This window comes from Psittacula echo, assembly GCF_963264785.1.
Source record: "Psittacula echo genome assembly, chromosome: 1".
Lineage (NCBI taxonomy): Eukaryota > Metazoa > Chordata > Aves > Psittaciformes > Psittacidae > Psittacula > Psittacula echo.
This window is the reverse complement of record NC_137735.1, coordinates 147375136-147392861: the sequence shown is the minus strand read 5'-3', so window position 1 is coordinate 147392861 and position 17726 is coordinate 147375136. Positions and strand designations below refer to the sequence as shown.

The 17726-nt window shown below is 38.5% G+C and overlaps 1 protein-coding gene across 1 annotated transcript in view; it reads left to right on the top strand.

The window, feature by feature from the left end:
• The window catches only part of CPED1 (cadherin like and PC-esterase domain containing 1), a gene marked incomplete at both ends in the record, with an annotated part of 153978 nt that extends 137074 nt beyond the window's left edge, over positions 1-16904 (top strand). Inside the window, 5 exon segments of the mRNA XM_080626642.1 lie at positions 7562-7782; positions 8045-8146; positions 8351-8438; positions 10721-10867; positions 16677-16904. Of these exon segments, the coding sequence (XP_080482768.1) occupies positions 7562-7782; positions 8045-8146; positions 8351-8438; positions 10721-10867; positions 16677-16904 (786 nt within the window).
• Positions 16905-17726: the final 822 nt, after the last annotated feature.

Here is a 17726-nt window from a genome sequence, read left to right as displayed (position 1 = left end):
GTATTTTCTGTTATCATTTTGCAGTGGTTTTAACTTTGTGTGACAGTTTTCAGTAGGATTTTTGCTTCTGTCACCAAATAAATAAATGTAGAGCCTGGAGCAACAGCCTCGTGTCAGTAGAGCTTAAGAACTGAGAGAGAATTTGTGCCTAAGTCAGATGAGTAAAAATGGTCCTCTGCTTGGGTGATAAGGTCCTGATTCTGCCTGTGATTAAGGCAAACTTTAGAATTACTTTACACAGCCTAAGCTATGTAGTAGAGAAAGTATTTTCAGGTGCTCACTGACTTTTGCCTGTCAGTTGCATTGAATGTATGATATATGTTTAAGCAAACTGATCTTTGATAAGGCAGCTGTTGAGTGGACATCAAAATATAATTCTTGTGAACAAATAAATTTTTATTGCACAAGAGATTTTGTTAACCATCTAGAAATATTTATATTTCTTAATTTGTGATATTAGTTTTGAACCATTATATACCTTGTCTTTAAGCCCTACAGAGATCACTGACTTCTCAAACTAACAACATTATAGTTTCCATAATAAAGCAAGCAGAAGGTTTCAATGTAAGCAAATTGCAAAAAAAAAAGTGAGTGCAAAACACTCACAAATTCTCAGATGAAGTGAAGAAAACTGAGATGATCTAGAATGAATGCTGCTTTATTTATATTTGCTAAAGTTAGCTGAGAGCAACAGAAATCTCTCATGTGTCCGCTTCTCAAAATGGGCTCAAGTAACCTCAGCGCTTCTGTATTCTGGGTTTTTTTAGTATGCCACCATATTTTGAATATTCAACTTGTGTAACTGGTCTCTGGAGTTCAAAATTCTTTACAAAGGGGTCATCTATGTGATCTACATCTGAATTCTTGCTCAAAGTCTATTCTGAATGAAGACAATAAAACCGCCACATAATTGCCAGTCCTTCCTCGAGAAAGCAGAAACATATATGTCTGTAGTGTCTTTGAGTCAAATGACATCATACCTTCCATCAGAACACTAACAGCCTTCTATGATGACTTAATTTCGCTAGTGAGTACCTTCATAAAGAAAATCAGGGTCCTGCAAGATTTCACCAGGAAGCACAGGTAAAGCAAGCAGTCACATTTAAGATTCACTAGGCTGAAGTCTCTGTGGTTTTGTCCTGGAAAAGAAACATATAATTTAGCTTCAGGATTTTGATCTGCTGGCTTTACTTCTTACAGTTAAAAGCATCATGGTAAGATATTATAAGCAACATAAGTATCTGTGATTATGTCTTTTATTTTAAATAGCAGGTGTTAATCTTTATGCCACTGTTAAATTCCGACTATGATAACCGCAGGCAGCTTTCTTGTGTTCCCTTATTAGTTTTTTATTTAAAAAAAAAAAAAAAAAAAAAGAAAAGAAAAAGAAAGAAAGAAAAAAAAAGAGAGGAAAAAAAAAAAAAGCTTGCTTGAGTCTGCTTGTCTTTCTGCTTTTAATGAAATGCAGCACATTTAAGGTCAACTGTGTCTTTAAGTTCAGTCTCTGTTTTTCTCATGTTACAACAGTAAAACGTGGCATTCAAGTATGTCTTTTGCTCATTAATTTCTTCTATGCATTTGTCAATGTTTCTGAAATATGTTTATGGTCACCCAAACAGAGCACTTCTTTCCTATCTGCATCATAAATAAGCCCTCAAAAATGCTTTCTAATTTGCTTTCTAACTCCAGGCTGCTTTCAAGTCTAATATTAAAATTTATATGTTTTTCAGATCTCATCTCCAAAATTACCATCCTCTTTATAACAGAAATTCATTTTCCATGGCTATGACTTCCAATTGATTTCACATCATCATTAACTGCTATTTTAGCTTGTGTGCATATAAAACTGTGTTTGAGCTAAGTTGTTTCTGTGTATTGTGGTTTAACCTATCAGGCAGCTAAATACCATGCAGACATTGACTCATTCCACTCCAGTGGGATGGGGGAGAGAATCAGAAAAATAATAAAATTCCTTTTAGAAACTGAGATAAAGAACTCAGCACTATGCCAGCTGCTAGGAAGTAAATTAATTCTGTCCCAGCTGAAACCAGGACACTATTCCATAAAAACATAAGACCACCTGTAGTGAAATAGTAACACTGAGATTGGTGGAGACATGATAAAGGATATACAACCATGAAAACAGTTTATGAGGCCCTACTTTGCTTTATGATGTGTTATCAAGACTAGTCAGTCATATTTTTGCATTTTTGACACAGCAAACAGGAAAATTTTCAAGTATTGAGGCCAAGGTGATTCTAGCTAAGTAGATTTTCATCACTCTGCTTCTGGTATCTGGTCTTTTCCATTTGTAACTAAGGGTAATGAGATGCATGCCATGTTGTTCTTAGGGAACTCCATGTGTATGTCCTAATTGAATCAAAAAAATTGGCAATCATAATAAAAATATTATATCTGTGTTATATTGACTCAGCAAAATCCTCTGTAATTGCGGTTAATGAGTTTTTGCTGTAATATTTATGTAATTCTGTTAAGATATAATACTTTATTTTTTTTATACAAGAACTTTAAAAATTGGTCCAAGAAAAAGAGGTTCTAACAGATAATTATTTATCTAATTAGCAGCATATAGAAAGCTGGCTTCAGTAGCAGAGAGGATATATATTTTGCTTATCATTGAGAAATACTACTCAGAGTTTAGTCTTATAATAAAGTACCATTGAGTCATGTGTAATTAAGAACAGGAAATATGAAAAGGCAATATTTGCTGAAGTACATAAAATTCAGCTGTTAAAACAGGAATTTTAACTTATAATTTCTTAATAATATTTTAGAGTTAAGTAGTGTTTTGGACTTACAGGTGTTTAAATTTCCTAAGTGTGGTTAATTTATAATGATAGGTCTGGTTAAGAAGTGAATTCCACTATGCTTACACAATCTTTTAAAGCCTTTAAGCTATAATGGAATTTTTCACACAAAACATTTGCAACACTAAAAACATCTGTCTGTGTGCAAGTGTTGTTCTTCGATAAAATTATAACTTGATGTATGTCTGATGCTTTAGTCATCCTGCAGACAAATGCCCCATTGACCTGAACAGTACATGACTAAGCTTTGTGCCAAACGGTAAAGAGAATGAGATATGACATATTCAACACACCTGAGTCATTATTTTGCTCATTATTGTCACAGAGCTAAATGCAGAATCTTCTTTAGAGCCCTTCATTCAAATCATATTAAATACCACATGGCACACACAACTACAGTAAGTTTATGCAACTGTATAGAAATAAATGTGGCCATAGCTACCACACATTCAATTACATTGAATAATTATTCTAATTCATTGAAGCTTTTAGGTTAGTTGAAGGATCTAAGTTTTTTCCTGAGGCTAACCACCACTATTTTAGCCTTTGAGTCTTCCAAGCATTTGCTGGAAATGAAGCTGAATTATAAAAGCTGGACTTTGATAGATGCTTTGATAGATGCTTTCTTGTGGCCTAAACAACAAAAGGTGCTTGGTCAGTTCTGCAGAAGGGCAATTTGAAAAGCAGGTAGGATTACCTACAAATGTCCTCTTTACCACCTTATTATTTTAGGGGAAAGAAAAAGAAGGATTTGTTTATTTTTCTAGGAATTGCATGTCTCTGTCTTACAGCATGGTTCTACAAATAGTTAGAAAGAAGCAGACTGTTGGATGTAGTCAAGGTCTTAAGGAATGGATGATCTGAGTGTGCAGACTTGCTGGTGATGTACTATGCATCCACCATCTTGGGGTGCATTGGATAACAAGGAATGCACACCTATCTTTCTACCTTCTTTAGACCTATGACAGAGCATTCCCTCAAAATCCCAGAATCCCAGACTCCAGAATGTGATTCGTGATGCTCTCCTATGACGACTGAAAACAGACTTCAGAACTCTCTCCATCAGAGGTAGAGGGCAGAGACCATAGGTTTCACATACTGCAGTCCTAGTTTTAATTTGACGTATCTTTGAACAATGCTGTTATTTCACTCTAAAAGACGTAGCTGGAGTTAAATGGATTTGCTTGATTCCAGTGATACAGTGCCGGTATGGCTTAAACCTATCTGAACAAAGACTTACTGACTGAAATCTAACATGGTTGCAACAATTGACTGACATCTTGGAGTGTGACCTACTTTTTTTTTTTTTTTTTTGATCTGGATTTCTGCACAATCACAAGTCCACTTTGTCTCATTTCTCTCTTCCCCACTTACTTGACTATTCTCTTAGCAGAGCTGTTTCTGTGTGTTCAGGTTAATTTCCCTAGTGAAACAATCTGTATTCCTCACCAATGTGATGTTGCCATCTATCACATTCCTGACTCATCCTGCTCAGCTGCACCTTCTTCTAGGAATAAGTATACGTTCTCAGATGGACATTCAGGCACTCAAATAGTATTAGCTGTCTGAGCTAACTCCTGACCTCCTGCTTTACCTCCTCGTAACAAGCTCACTTTAAGAGTGAAAATGGAGATGTTCTGAGACTCAGAGCTTACTTCTTCAAAGACGGGCTGTGTGCAGTCTCATCAGTCTTGTGATAATACTTGAAGAAGTATGTGTGGGCCCTAACAGTTATCTGTTTCTTCCAGTTATACTGACTGTTGTAAAGGAACCTGCTCTGACTCCTGTCACTCCCTTCATGTTCTCAGAATATCAGGACAACAACAATAGTACTATTCTAAGCCCCACCTGATATTTTCATATGATGCCCAGCACCGTGGCACCTACAGTCTAGATCTGCCACTTTAGGATGTGATCATAACTAAATTGTCTCTCCTGGAACTGGTTTTCTAAATGACTGCACATAGTGACTTCTCATATGTAGACCTGGCCAGCTAGGTATCCCAGGGCAGACTTGAAAACTCATTCATAGATCCATTGCTTATGTGTGTGTGGCTTTGCAGATGTAGAAATTACAAAGCTCTACAATGCCAAAGTATTTAATAGTGTAAATTGAGTGTGAGTGTTTTGGAGGAGGGATGTTTGCTCTAATTTAAGCATAATGAGAAAAATGGGAAAGAGACTGATGAGTCAATCTCAGTCTTTGGTGCTCTGCAATGTCTGAGACCTTGAAAATATTGAGTGTGACGCTTCATACTTAAATTGCTAGAGAACGCATGGTGTTGGCAAAACAAAACATCTGTGCATCATGCTCATTGGTCTTGGCCATGATTCTTCTCTTCTTTTTTCCCATGAAGGGTATTCTGTTATTTGAAATCTATAGTAGATGAGATTAGACCAAATACAGTTAGAAGGAGAAAAGTATTTATCAGAATCTTAGTCATGGTAGAATGAAGAGTGAGATAAAAATGCCACATCTGCCAAATCAGTAAAATTAATAGCTGAAATGCTCCTTTGCAATTAGAAATCCTTATGTGCAGCGATAACAAAATGGTATCATATGTTACTACAAGTAGAAGAGAAACAATTTAGCATGTTCTACCAACTGCTTTATGTGTATGACCTAGTAGAGCCTGTTTGTTATTCTGCTAATGCTGTGTTGTGTTTTTACAGCGATGTTTTCACCCACATTGCAAATTAATGATATCCTTGCCTGCTAATATCTGAGAACTGCTTTTTAAATAGATATACATTTAGATAATACAGTGATGGACTTACGAAATGGAGATTAAAGAGACATGGATATAGACAGACTGGAGAGATCAAGAGATTTTGCAAGTTAAAAGAATTGTTTAAAACCTCAAGTTAACCTACTTTACAATTAGGGCATATCTTAACCATGAACTATCTTCCTAATTGTAAATAATTGTGTGCATGTTCACATCTGTCAGAGAGGGAAAGACTGAATATCCAACCAGTCCTGCCAAGGGTCCAAGGATCCCTGGCTTCTGTGAGTCATGTTGCGCTTGGTTTAAAAAGGTTTCTTCTGACACAACGGGAAAGATTTGGAAATCCCCTTGCGTGTAAGAGAAGGGCTTGTGCAACACAAGGATGAACAGCAGCTGTTTTAAGAATTTGCTTTGTGAAGCAGCTTTGATAGGTCCAGGACAGAAGGTAAAAGAACCTCTATGTGCCCAGTGCTCGTTTTGATTTGTTTGCTTTTCTGCAGCCCACAATGAGCAAGGCTTGGGAAGTTCAAGCTATTGTCATGCCCATTATTGACCCTGCCACCAGATCGGAGTATGCTCATCCGAAACTGCTTCTGTTCTGTGGGAACCATCATTGATATACTGTTGTGGCTAATTTTTAATCAGAATAGGTTTATAGTGGGAACTGGAATCAGTTCCTAAAACTGACATTCCTGAAGGTAATAGCTAAATAGAGAGGTATTAGATAAGAGGAGTCCAAGATGCTTTCACCACATAAAATCTCTAAGAGAAGCTTTGGAAATCTATTCTTAAACATGTAATATTGTGCAGTCTGAATTTTATTTGCATAACTAAATATTCAAGGTGGAAGTGATAAAGCTTCAAGCCCTAAATCAAATTAAAATACCAAACAACAAAACCCAGCTTACAAGGTGCAACTACGCTGAGTGCCAGAGGTAGGAGAAGTTGCAGACTGCTGTGCAGAAAACAGGGCTGTTACTGTGTTATGGCTCTGTGGGATTTCTATCTCCCATTTTTATATTTATGCTCCTCTATGTGGATTTCTGGTTGAGGTGACTGTGGTAATAACTGATTACACACACAGTTTCATTGGCAAACCGCACTGAACCTGAGTTCTCTTCCCCTTTGGGTTCTTGTTATTGCTTAAATATTCTCTTCAGCAGGAGGAAATGCTAGTTCTAACCACTAAAAATAGGGAAATTACATTAAAAAATCCCATACATTAAGTTCTGTGGTCTCCATGTACAGAGATGTTTGATTTCTCAGGGGAGTCTACAGAATGAATAGGAGCAAGCCCAAATCTGAGTTCTTCATTCACTTGCAGGTTCAGAGCTGCCCAGTGAAGATTGCTATACTTGAACTACTTCTGACTTTTTGACAGCACTTCTAACTCCCTTCGGGCCAAAATGCTTCCTGGTGGTCACATCATACATGCCAGGACTCTGTTCATGTCTTTCACTGAAATAACCTTCTTTTTCCACCCCCTCTGAAATTGCAGAAAGGCCATCTCTCTACAAAAAAGGCAACAGCTCTATGTATGTGTGTGCGTGTGTGTTACTTTGGTGTAAATTCTGGTGAGTCACATTTATGGAAGACATTTTAATGAAGACATGCTGTGTAGGAACAAACCGCATAAAAAACTGGAGGAAAGAAAGCAGGAAGCTGCAAGCAACCACAAGAGGCTCTGTACTAGCAGCTGAAAGTAAACTTAAGCAATAGAAATTATAAAGTATGAAAAATGCAGGGCTGTGCAGCTATAGCCATCTATAACCTGTACTTTTCATCTTTAAAATATAACTTTTTGTTAATCAGATCACACAGTTTTTGCTAAAGCAGAACTTTAACATTCAGATGTCATGGCTGAAGAGCTGGCAGCTCACAGTGATATTTCTTGAACCTTATGAGAAGGGTTTAAAAGACCTCCAGGCTATCTCTATTCTTTTCTTAGATTTGCGTTTTGGAGTGTATAACTTCTAAGTAAGTCCTATCCTTTTCCATCCAAAGATTCTCTTTATAGGTGACTCAACTAACAGAGGGATGATGTACTATCTAATAGAAAGAGTGAATAAGACTCTTCAGGAATGGCAAAAGACTCATGATGTTAAATGTTATCATAATATCAATGAGGGGAAAACATTCATCAGTTACTCCTACTACCCCCAGTTTTGGATGAGCTCAAACCAGAGACCAACTTTTGAGAAAGCCCTAGAACAACTGCTGCAGAGGTACCGTACAAACTCTATTGCTAGCTTGTTTGTATTCTCATTCTAGTCACAAATGTGTTTAACAGATTTTACAATTAAAGTCAGTAAACAATTAAACATAACTTGTGCAGGCTGTATTGTGTGGTTGAAAAATAGTAGAAAATGACATCAGGCCTCTGATCAGGATGCCAGATACAGTTCATTGAAATGCAATGCAATGCAGTTAAAATGTTTGCCATCTGTTTTAAGGCAACATGTGTTGTTTTTCCTTTCTGGGTTTCAGATCACGTCCCCTGGAGAACACAGACCAGACCGTATTAGTTGTAGGTGGTGTTCAGTGGCTTAATTCCAATCATCTGCAAATTATCCAAAAGGTGTTGAGCAGGTAATGCTATGTATTTGGTGTTATTCCAAGTCTTGATATAATAAATTACAAAAAACAACTTAACAAACCACTTCATTTGTTTTCTCATGTGTGTGTGCACTTAAGTGACTTTGAAAAACTTGGTGAAAAAGACACTAAAATGCAATGTCTTTTGATGTGTCTGTTAGGTAAAATCTGTGACCTTTTTTTTAATTTGCCAAACAGGGAAAATCTGTCAAATATCCTGGTAATTATCAAATCCATAGGGATGGGCTTTCACCTGCCAGTGGATGGAATACATTCTCTATCACAGGTAAGCTACAGTACATTTAGAGTGCATTTTCATGGAAGACTTGTCATTTCAGCAATAATTTTACTGTCTGGTCAAAATATGTTACAACCTCTGCTGAGCAAGCTTTAAATGGATTAAAGAAAGATTAATGTTTGTATTTGCTCATACTGCTTGCTAATATGAATTTGCCATATTTCATGGATTCCACCGCTGTTCGAACAGCCATGCTCAGTCAGCCATCCCAAGAACCAGAAGACGCTCCAATGTTAAGCCTGATGCTGAAGGTGAGAAATCGAGCCAGAGATAGGCAGATTTCTCCTCATACCACATCGAGAATGGGCCCTCCTCAGGCTTCCTCCATTGTTACTGCTGGATCAGATTTACTGGTCTGGCTGCATTGCACAGCTATCCATAAATCCATTTTAACCAGCCTATGAAACCAGAACATTACAGAGCAGTTGGAATGTAGTGGTGAATCTAGTCTGTTATTTGTATGTCAATGGGTTGTTACAGTCAGTTTAAATCATATCCAAGACTCTCAGAGTAACAGATGGGCCCATTTCAATGCTCCGTGTAACTCATTCAATTCAATATTTTTTTTTACAATTTGAAGGGTGGTTCTCTATTGAACCATCCATACATAATATGTGGATGACACAGGGATGGGAAGAGCTGGAGGGCAGAATGGAATAAATGGTGCCTACCAGAGCTGCGTGTAATGTTCCAGCTATTCACAGGTGTTGAAAAGAGAAAATTATTTGCTTTCATAGTTTAAATATAGCACTCATATCACACTGGGGACTAGTGCCCACATCTTTTTGCAACCGTAACACTGTTGTAGGACCTACTGCTACTCTCACCCTTCTTTTTGCTATGGAGACTGCCCTGTCATATTTTCCCCATTCTTTGTGTCCAAGTTAGTACTATCTGCCTTGTCTCTACTGAATGTCTTCTTATTGATTCCAACCATTTCCTTAATTTATCCGGATGACCAAATTAGGATGCAGTAGGGAAATTGTTGGCATCAACATGAAGAAACGTCATGGCTTCTCCCATGGCTTTCAGCAGAGTTCACTCCTAGGAAGAAGAAGCAGAACTTTGATCAAAGGAAGGTGAGGCAAAGATAGAAGGAGTATTATGGTTTCCCAGGTTTACCTTTTTCTGTTTTTTATCCAGTAAATTTATGAAACTCCAGAAATCAACTACATTGACCAGCATAACTGACGTTCTCTTCCCTTTCAATACTGGAATCACATGCATGTCGTTTGGGTGCTCTGGACTTCCGGATTACGCCAGCTACTCCCAAAGCCCTTCTTGTCTGCAATGTCAAATCCACCACTTTGCCAAATTTATGGCTAACATTTTTCTTTTCCTGGCCTTCCTGCATCATCTTTAGAAATAACAGTCTGTTCTTCAGTGTAACCATTTCTAAGATGTCCATGGCTCTATACTCATTTTTAGGCAACAGTCTCAATGAGTTTGATTTGAAGATGAATTTTAATTTACAGGAACAATTTCACCATTCATTACAGACAACTTCATAACAGGATTTTTTTTTTTTTTCACGCCTCACATTAGCTAAGTAGATATTAAAACCAGTTATGCAATAATTATGAACAGCATTGAAATCTTCATATGAAAGAAGCTTCACAACTCCTGAAAAGTAATTATAATTCCTGCAAAAATCTACAACAGCATTGGAGTAATAGCTGTTTTCAAGAATGAATTTGTAGTAATTCATGTCTGGAGTATAACATAAGAAGGACATGGAGCTGTTGGAGCAAGTCCAGAGGAGGCCATGAGGATGACCAGGGGGCTGGAGCACCTCCAATATGAAGACAGGCTTTGAAAATTGGGGCTGTTCAGCCTGTTCAGTCCAGGCTCTCTGCGTGGAGACCTCATAGCAGCCTTCCTGTATCTGAAGGGGGCTTACAAGGACGCTGGAGAGGGACTTTTCATCACTGTAGTGACAAGATAAGGGGTAATGGGTCTAAACTTAAGCAAGGGAGATTTTGGTTAGATATAAGGAAGAAGTTCTTTAATGTGAGAGTGGTGAGGCACTGGAACGGGTTGCCCAAGGACATTGTGAATGCTCCATCCCTGGCAATGTTTAAGGCCACGTTGGACAGAGCCTTGAGTGACTTGGTCTAATGTGAGGCGTCCCTGCAGGGGGGTTGGAGCTTTGTGATCTTAAGGTCCTTTCCAGCCCTAACTATTCTATGATTTTATGATTCCATACTTCCTTTACTCAAAATGCAGTAACTCTTAAACAGTCCTTCTGCAATATTTTGTCTGGAATGCAGGCAGAAATACAAAACCTGTGGAACGAAAACTTGGTTATTCTGGATACAGCAAAAAATTTTGGCTATGAAGTTGTTGACACCTTCGTCATCACCATGGGACGTTACAAAGAATTCCTGCAAGGGAAGTGTGGCTGCCATTTCCATGAGGTAATAGTTTACACCTATATCATTCCCAGGTATTTAAGAGAGATTTTGACTGCCTTCTTTCTGCTTAGAAACAAAACTGTACAGAATGAGGTTTGCATCCGTGACTCAAAGGCCTGAATTTAAACCTCAGGGATAGCAGTTTGTACAGCGACGTTTGTCCCTTGCTGCTCAGAGTGCAACAACACCCAAGGATAGGCTGAACTGCTGTAGTGGTGATTCCTTGAAATAAAACCAGGCATGCTCCTCTGCAAAGGATGTTGCATGGTTTCCAGGTTGTTGTATTATTTGCTGTGTGTTTTGTATTGACACTACTTGTGTATGGACTCAGTTTATCTTTTTGCCACACCTCAGTCACACAGGTTTTTGTCTAAAGCCTTCCTAACTGAGCAGCCCAGCAGACTCCCATCAAACCATAGGTACATCTAAAATGGAACTTAAAATTGAAAGACCAGTCTTACTGCTTTAGATCTGTTTCCATATGTCTGAGAAAGATTTATCTGGAATAGTTATAGTGGTTGACTGTACAAATAAAAGTGTAAAAGTCTCTTGTCACTGACACGCATAGTTCTCCTTCCTTTTTTGTCAGAAATCGACAGAAATTCTGTCTTCTGTTTTATAATTACTGGCTTGGAGAAACAAAGACATGGAAAATATATGAGTAGGGCAATTGAGAATATATTATTTTGTTCATTTGAAGCTCTGGCAAGGAATGTTCACAATATATTACAAATGACAGGAGTCCACGGATTAAAACAAAAATGAATAAGCAAACACATTATTATATCTAGGCACAAAACCAGCCAAGAGGCTGTCAAACTGGTGAAAGTAAAGGGTCTGAAAAACAAGATATTTAAAGTTTTACTGGCTTCCTTTAAGATGTATTTTGAGTATGTGGTATGTCTTTTTATAATGAATGCACTTCCCCATCAGCAAAAGAAGGATCTGTTTCAGTTTGGAATTTCTTGTACCTTATGTATATATAACAAATGAAGAAGTGCATCCCTGGTTTAGTGCAGGTGACCCTGAATTAAAACAGGGTGCAATTGCTGAGTAGCCAAGTGAGCAGATACCCTCTACCATTAGGCTGATGACAGTAATTTTGCATATGATAGTTAAAAGAACTGCCACCGACACCACCAGATTTTCCTACAGCTTCCAGCCAAGCTCTTCCTCATATTCATGACACCAGTTTGTTGGTGTAAAAGGCCAGTTCCCAGGTTCCTGTTATGAGTGGTCAGTCTGCTGAGAATCCAAACACATCATTCATTCCCCAGAAAAGATCCATGAATATTACATTACTCCCTTTGGAAAGCTGAAAAAGCTTTGATGAATAAAGGAGGCTCATATTTTTCCAGGTACTTAACTCCTGATTCACAGTAAAAATATTTCTTCAGTGAAAACTGGAATCATGCACTCAGACATTGTCAGTAGCCCCCTGCCTCAATCCATTGCTGGATATAAGGACAGAGAAGCCTTCTGTTAACTCTTTAGTTAAAGTCATGTTTCACAGAGTGAGAGATTGCCTGTGAAGCTACAAGGATCTTCATTTATTAACCGAATCTGGGTTGTCTTTTTTACAAAAGACTAGGAAACTACCACAATTTATTCTGTTAAAACCTTGTTAGGGCAATAAAATTTGAACTGTCGTATCTTTCAGGAAGATTGCATTCCCTCTGAGTGATCAAACTAGGCATGGCAGGTGCAAGTTCTTTCATAGAATGAAATATAGAATGAGAAGAAGTTGTTACCAAAAAAGCTTGAAAGGAAAAAAGGATACAATGAAAGATGTCTCTTTGACATCAAGAGTTAATGAATTTATGGTGTTCCACAGTCAGCTGGGGGCTTTGAGCCTGTAAGAAGCTACTACTTAGAAGAAATCTCAGGATTTTGGTTACAGACTAAAAATGACACAAGCAAGTTGATGTGTCATTTAGAAAACAGAACTCCACAAGTTATGTCTTCTGGAGAAAATTAGAGCTGTCAAAAGTGCATAAGTATTAACAAAGACTATCACCAACACAAATGAAAGGCCAGCATTTTTCCAGCATGAATTTAGAATTTGTTTTCCATCAAAATAAATTAATTCAAATAAGAGATACCACCAAATGTTTTCTGAATCTCTCAAGAGAAGGATAAAATCCTTTTGCTTATTTTGCGAAGTCATGCCTATTTTTGTGTAAGCCTCACTCTTGGCCAAGCCTGTTCCCAGGACCTGGACTTGTGCAGGGTTAGCACAGAAGCTCCATAAAGCTTCACAGGTACAAAGGTGGGCCATGAGACCAAGATTGAAGTGGAAGCACCAATTTTTGCTGTGAAGAAATGTCAGGACAGCTCTGATATATTTTCCATTAAAAGTCAAAAAAAGCAAAAATCTAAAAATAAGGTTTCCTTCATCAGGCACCCACAGCATACACTGGAAAACAAAATATACTGTGGCTAATTAAACTTAGGAGTATTTTAAACAAAACAAACTGAAATTCACTGGTGGTGATAGTAAAGTTCAAGCATAGGCTCCAGAGTGTCCTTGTGGTGCCTGCTGGCCAAGGACTAGCATAGCAATCCTGACTATTTTCTGTCAGCCACAGCAATCACCTTTACATAAAGCAGAATAAAAAATGTTAATAACTATAAGGCTTTGATTTTTCTCCTTAAGTATCACAGAGACATAATATCAGAAGCAAAATACCAGGCAACAATGTGTTTCCAAAAGAAAGTGGGGAGACAATGAGCTGCCATTGGTTGGGGCCGTGCTCCAGTATGAGGCTCACTGGGACTAAGCACAGTTGTGGGAGCATTATCAGACCCATCTGACCTCATGTGCTGTGTGTCAGCCTCACAGCTGGTTTCCACCTCAGTCTTCTCAGCAACTCACATGTTTGCAGCCTATTGCCATGGCCTCTGTCCTGCTTTGGGACCAAACGCAGCAGGCGTAGTTAGTTAACCAATCCTTTAATCTACTCTGCTCAGTACGTGACAGAGGCACGAACACAGCTCAGTCCAAATGGAGCTGGAAAAGAGGAAGAAGTCACCGAGCAGATATTTATGCAATGGATAAATAATCCTGTGGAGTAAATGCCTCCCTCCATTTCACTCAGACAGCTATGTTGACCCTTTTTTGTCTAGAACCCAGATGTTGATGTCTTCATGGGTCATTGCTGGTGCTCACCATTTCCACAGAGCTTTCAAGTGAAACAGGGAGCTTCAAAGTAAAATGTTTCAGTTGCTTTGTATGGAACTGGGTGGAAAACAGCGGGGCATGATCAGTCATCAGCATTTTTCAGGCACTCCTCCATCATTTAGTATGAGCTCATGTGCAGATTTGTCCTTGCTTCCCTGCCAGAGGAATCTCAACAGAGAGTATGTGTTTCTGGGGAGGATCAGGGGAGAATTTGGCTCACGGTGCTGTTGTTAATGAGGCTTGAGAGGTCGTTGTGCCTGAAAGAAGCATAGATGTGCCCGGGAGAATCCATCAGCCACCAAAAAACCAGAATTGATCCTTGAGGAAAGCAGAAAGAAAGTCCTTGAATGCTTTTGATACCTCATTAGTTTTAACAGTTTTGTCATCAGTTTATTTCTGCATCCTGGCAAGTGGAGTTTCATCAGGTGCTAAAGCAGTTTGCACTAGGAAAATGGCATTTTGCCGTCGAGGACAGAGCCAAGAACACTGTGTAAAACCAGCACTTTTCATGTTTTAGGAAACCAGATGAAATAGATTAACTCTACTGCTTTGTACTTTCACTTTCTTTCTCTTAAAAAAAATTATTCCTAAACTCGCAGAAAGCGGCACCCCTCCTTAAATGCCATCTGAGCTAAAGCACGGCCATGCGGGAATGGAGGGCTGGCCATTCTGTGCAGTCAGAAAGCAAGAATTGAAATGCATTCAGCAGTTCTTGTTGAATTCTCACTAGCTGGCCAAACAGAAAACTACTTCTTCTGATTGTCCTGAGAAATTATTGTGAGTTCCCACCAACCCACTTCAGAGGGCCTTGGGTCACCCTGATAGCGTAGAAATACACAGCTCTGTAGACCCTACAATCTTCACTCAGATTGCCAAGGGATTATATCAATCTAGGACAAACGATCTTTCATATGTCTGTCACTTTCTGCCCAAACATCCTTCTAGGTCTATGCACACATGCAAACCCAACTTTTTAATTACCTCATTCTTCACAAATGCTCATGGAGAAGTACGTTGGCCAGCAATTATAAAGACCTTTATGGAACCCATATTTTAATTCAAATTTATTTCCTAATTTAATGGCAATGATTTCATGGTCACAACATAAAAACTAGCAACCTTGAGATTTTGGTATCTCACTCAGTACCTGGCTGCTGGATGAACATCAGATTGCATTCCTGGGAGATTATGCCTAACAGGAATGCAGTTTGGGTGATTGGTTCAAGGTGGCATCGTTCTGAAATAGTTGTAAGATCTAAGGCATTAATTTAGAAAAATGAACCTGCAGTAATTGCATGATAACAAATAACAGCCCTTGGCCTAGCTGTATCAAATTGATCAGAGGATATATTAATTTTCTATATGGATAATTCTTGGTCTTTTTTCGTTCAGCCAGCTCCCTCATAGCCTTTTTGTCCAGTCATTCAAGCCTTTGAACATGTTAATCCTTCACATTTAATTTTGTTTGAATTGTTTCATTTATTATGACCTTCATTACATATGAACATTGTTTTTGATTGTTCAGTAACCCTAAATATACATGATCTTTTAAAAAAGTTAATATGCTTCTGCATAAAAATGTGCATTAATAAATGAAGTCTGCCTTTTCAAATGTCCGCTGTGATTGACCAAGTCAGAAAATTGATGGGCATCAGAGCTATCAAGTCAACATACTATTTTGAAAATAGGTTAACCACTTGGCCGCTTTTCTGCTTTCTCTGCATTTGTCAATGCCAGGGTCAGGGTCCTTTGTCCTACATCTGTGCTGAAGTTTTGTCTCTCTTGAAGTTGCTTCATTATTCATCAATGACTCTGTTTTCACTGAGATGTGACCTCCAGCATTTCACAGGAGATCATCCCCCCAGTCATTAGGCTCCTGACAACCCTACCTTTCACTTTCTCTCTCATTAGTCCCATGGCCATTTGTTTATTCCATATAGATTGAACATGATAATCCCAAAAATATATGCATATTTGGGAGACAAGGAGGAGCATTCTTCTGCAGTAAGTCACTGAACCACATTGTGGTTATATGAGGGTGATGCCCTGGGAAAAGGGATGTTAAACTGCACTGTAACTCCCTTCTTGAAGAAACATGACACGTGAGTGTTTTCATCTTAACATGGAGCTGGGCCAGGTTTACAGCATGATCTGAGAGTGAAACATTCTCACAGGAATCACAGCTGAAACACAGCATGTGCTCCTCAGGTGCTTGGGATCAGAGCAGGATTTAAACCTTCCTGCAAGTCAGGGATGTCTTAAGTTTATTTTTTTCCCATGGTAAATATACAGACAAGCTATTATCTCTGAATTTCGTTGTTCAGATAAATTGTCCCTGATGAAGAGAACAGAGTCTAGTACACAAAGGCATTACAGAATCAACCAACTGAGTATAACGGGCCTATACATTTAGATTTCAAGGCTCAAGTGAATAAAATTTTGCACTTTAGTTAGTATGTAACATAACAAGCTGGCTCACTAAAATACTGTTTGTGAGCAGCTTGCAGCTCAAGGTAAGAGTGTCAGGATCTGCTTTGTGGAGAACTGTCTGAGCATTTCTGTACACACAGCTGTGTATCTATCTTTCTAGGTGCAGGCAGAAAGCACTCACATATGTCACTTCTTTTGCAGGTGGTGAAATCCAATCCCTCTGAAGAAAGTCCACACATAACAATGACGTTATCAAGGCACTACACACTGGGGAAATATTTCGGCAGTCAAAGCAAGCCATCACAACTGCAAGACTATGCAACAAATTCACAGTCCCCATATCATGTCCGAGGTCCAATAAATCAAGTTTATTCTGAAATCCTTCTCAGCAGGCTCTGTGTAAGTAAGAGGGAGCTTGTCAGCACATAGCCTCTGCTGAATATAGCGCTGGGACTCGAGATGTGCCACTACATGACTGAAAGTAGTGAAAGACCATGGTGAATTTCTGACGTGTTTCTTCGATTGGCTGCACAGACACCAACAGTTTGGGACATGTGGCATTTTCCCTAAAACTTTATGAAATCAAGGTATGCCTGGCAACTCTGTGGTGTCAAAATAGAAGAGGGAGGTTTGCAAAGGAGAGAAGAGGGGAAGCTACTTGAACTGTTGCCAAAGGCTAGGACAGCTGCAGCTCAAGCAACTGTGTATTAATGACAGTAAAGAGAAAGAAATATATACACTTGAACTATTTGGAAAGGACTGCTTTAGCTCTTCAGCACTATCTAGTTTTCTATTTATAGAGACACTGTAATATTTGAATGTATTTAGAAACTGGCTACATTCCATTTTAAAGAGTTTTATTTTATGTGGATGGGTTCCTCTTCAGTATCAAACCTTTTCTATTTGGTTTATACAATTTGAAAATGCCTATTAGCCTTTTACTGAGGATGACAAGTTTTTAGTGAAAACACTCCTTCTTTGTATCTTAGATGGAACAGATGTCTACTCTATTTTTTGCATGTTCTAAAGCTAATCTAGAGATAGATTACTTAGACTTGAGGCTGATTATAATTGTCTTGACGTAACATGTAAATATAGTGAATATGTTAACATAACCCTTACTTATGGTGTCACTTTAGGAGAGTGGCCATATGCAGGAATACTGCTTAGATACATGCTTCAGTGTCTACCTTGGCTTGTAAGCCAAGCAGGTATTCTCCCAGCATGGAAGTGCCATTTCTTTAATGATTT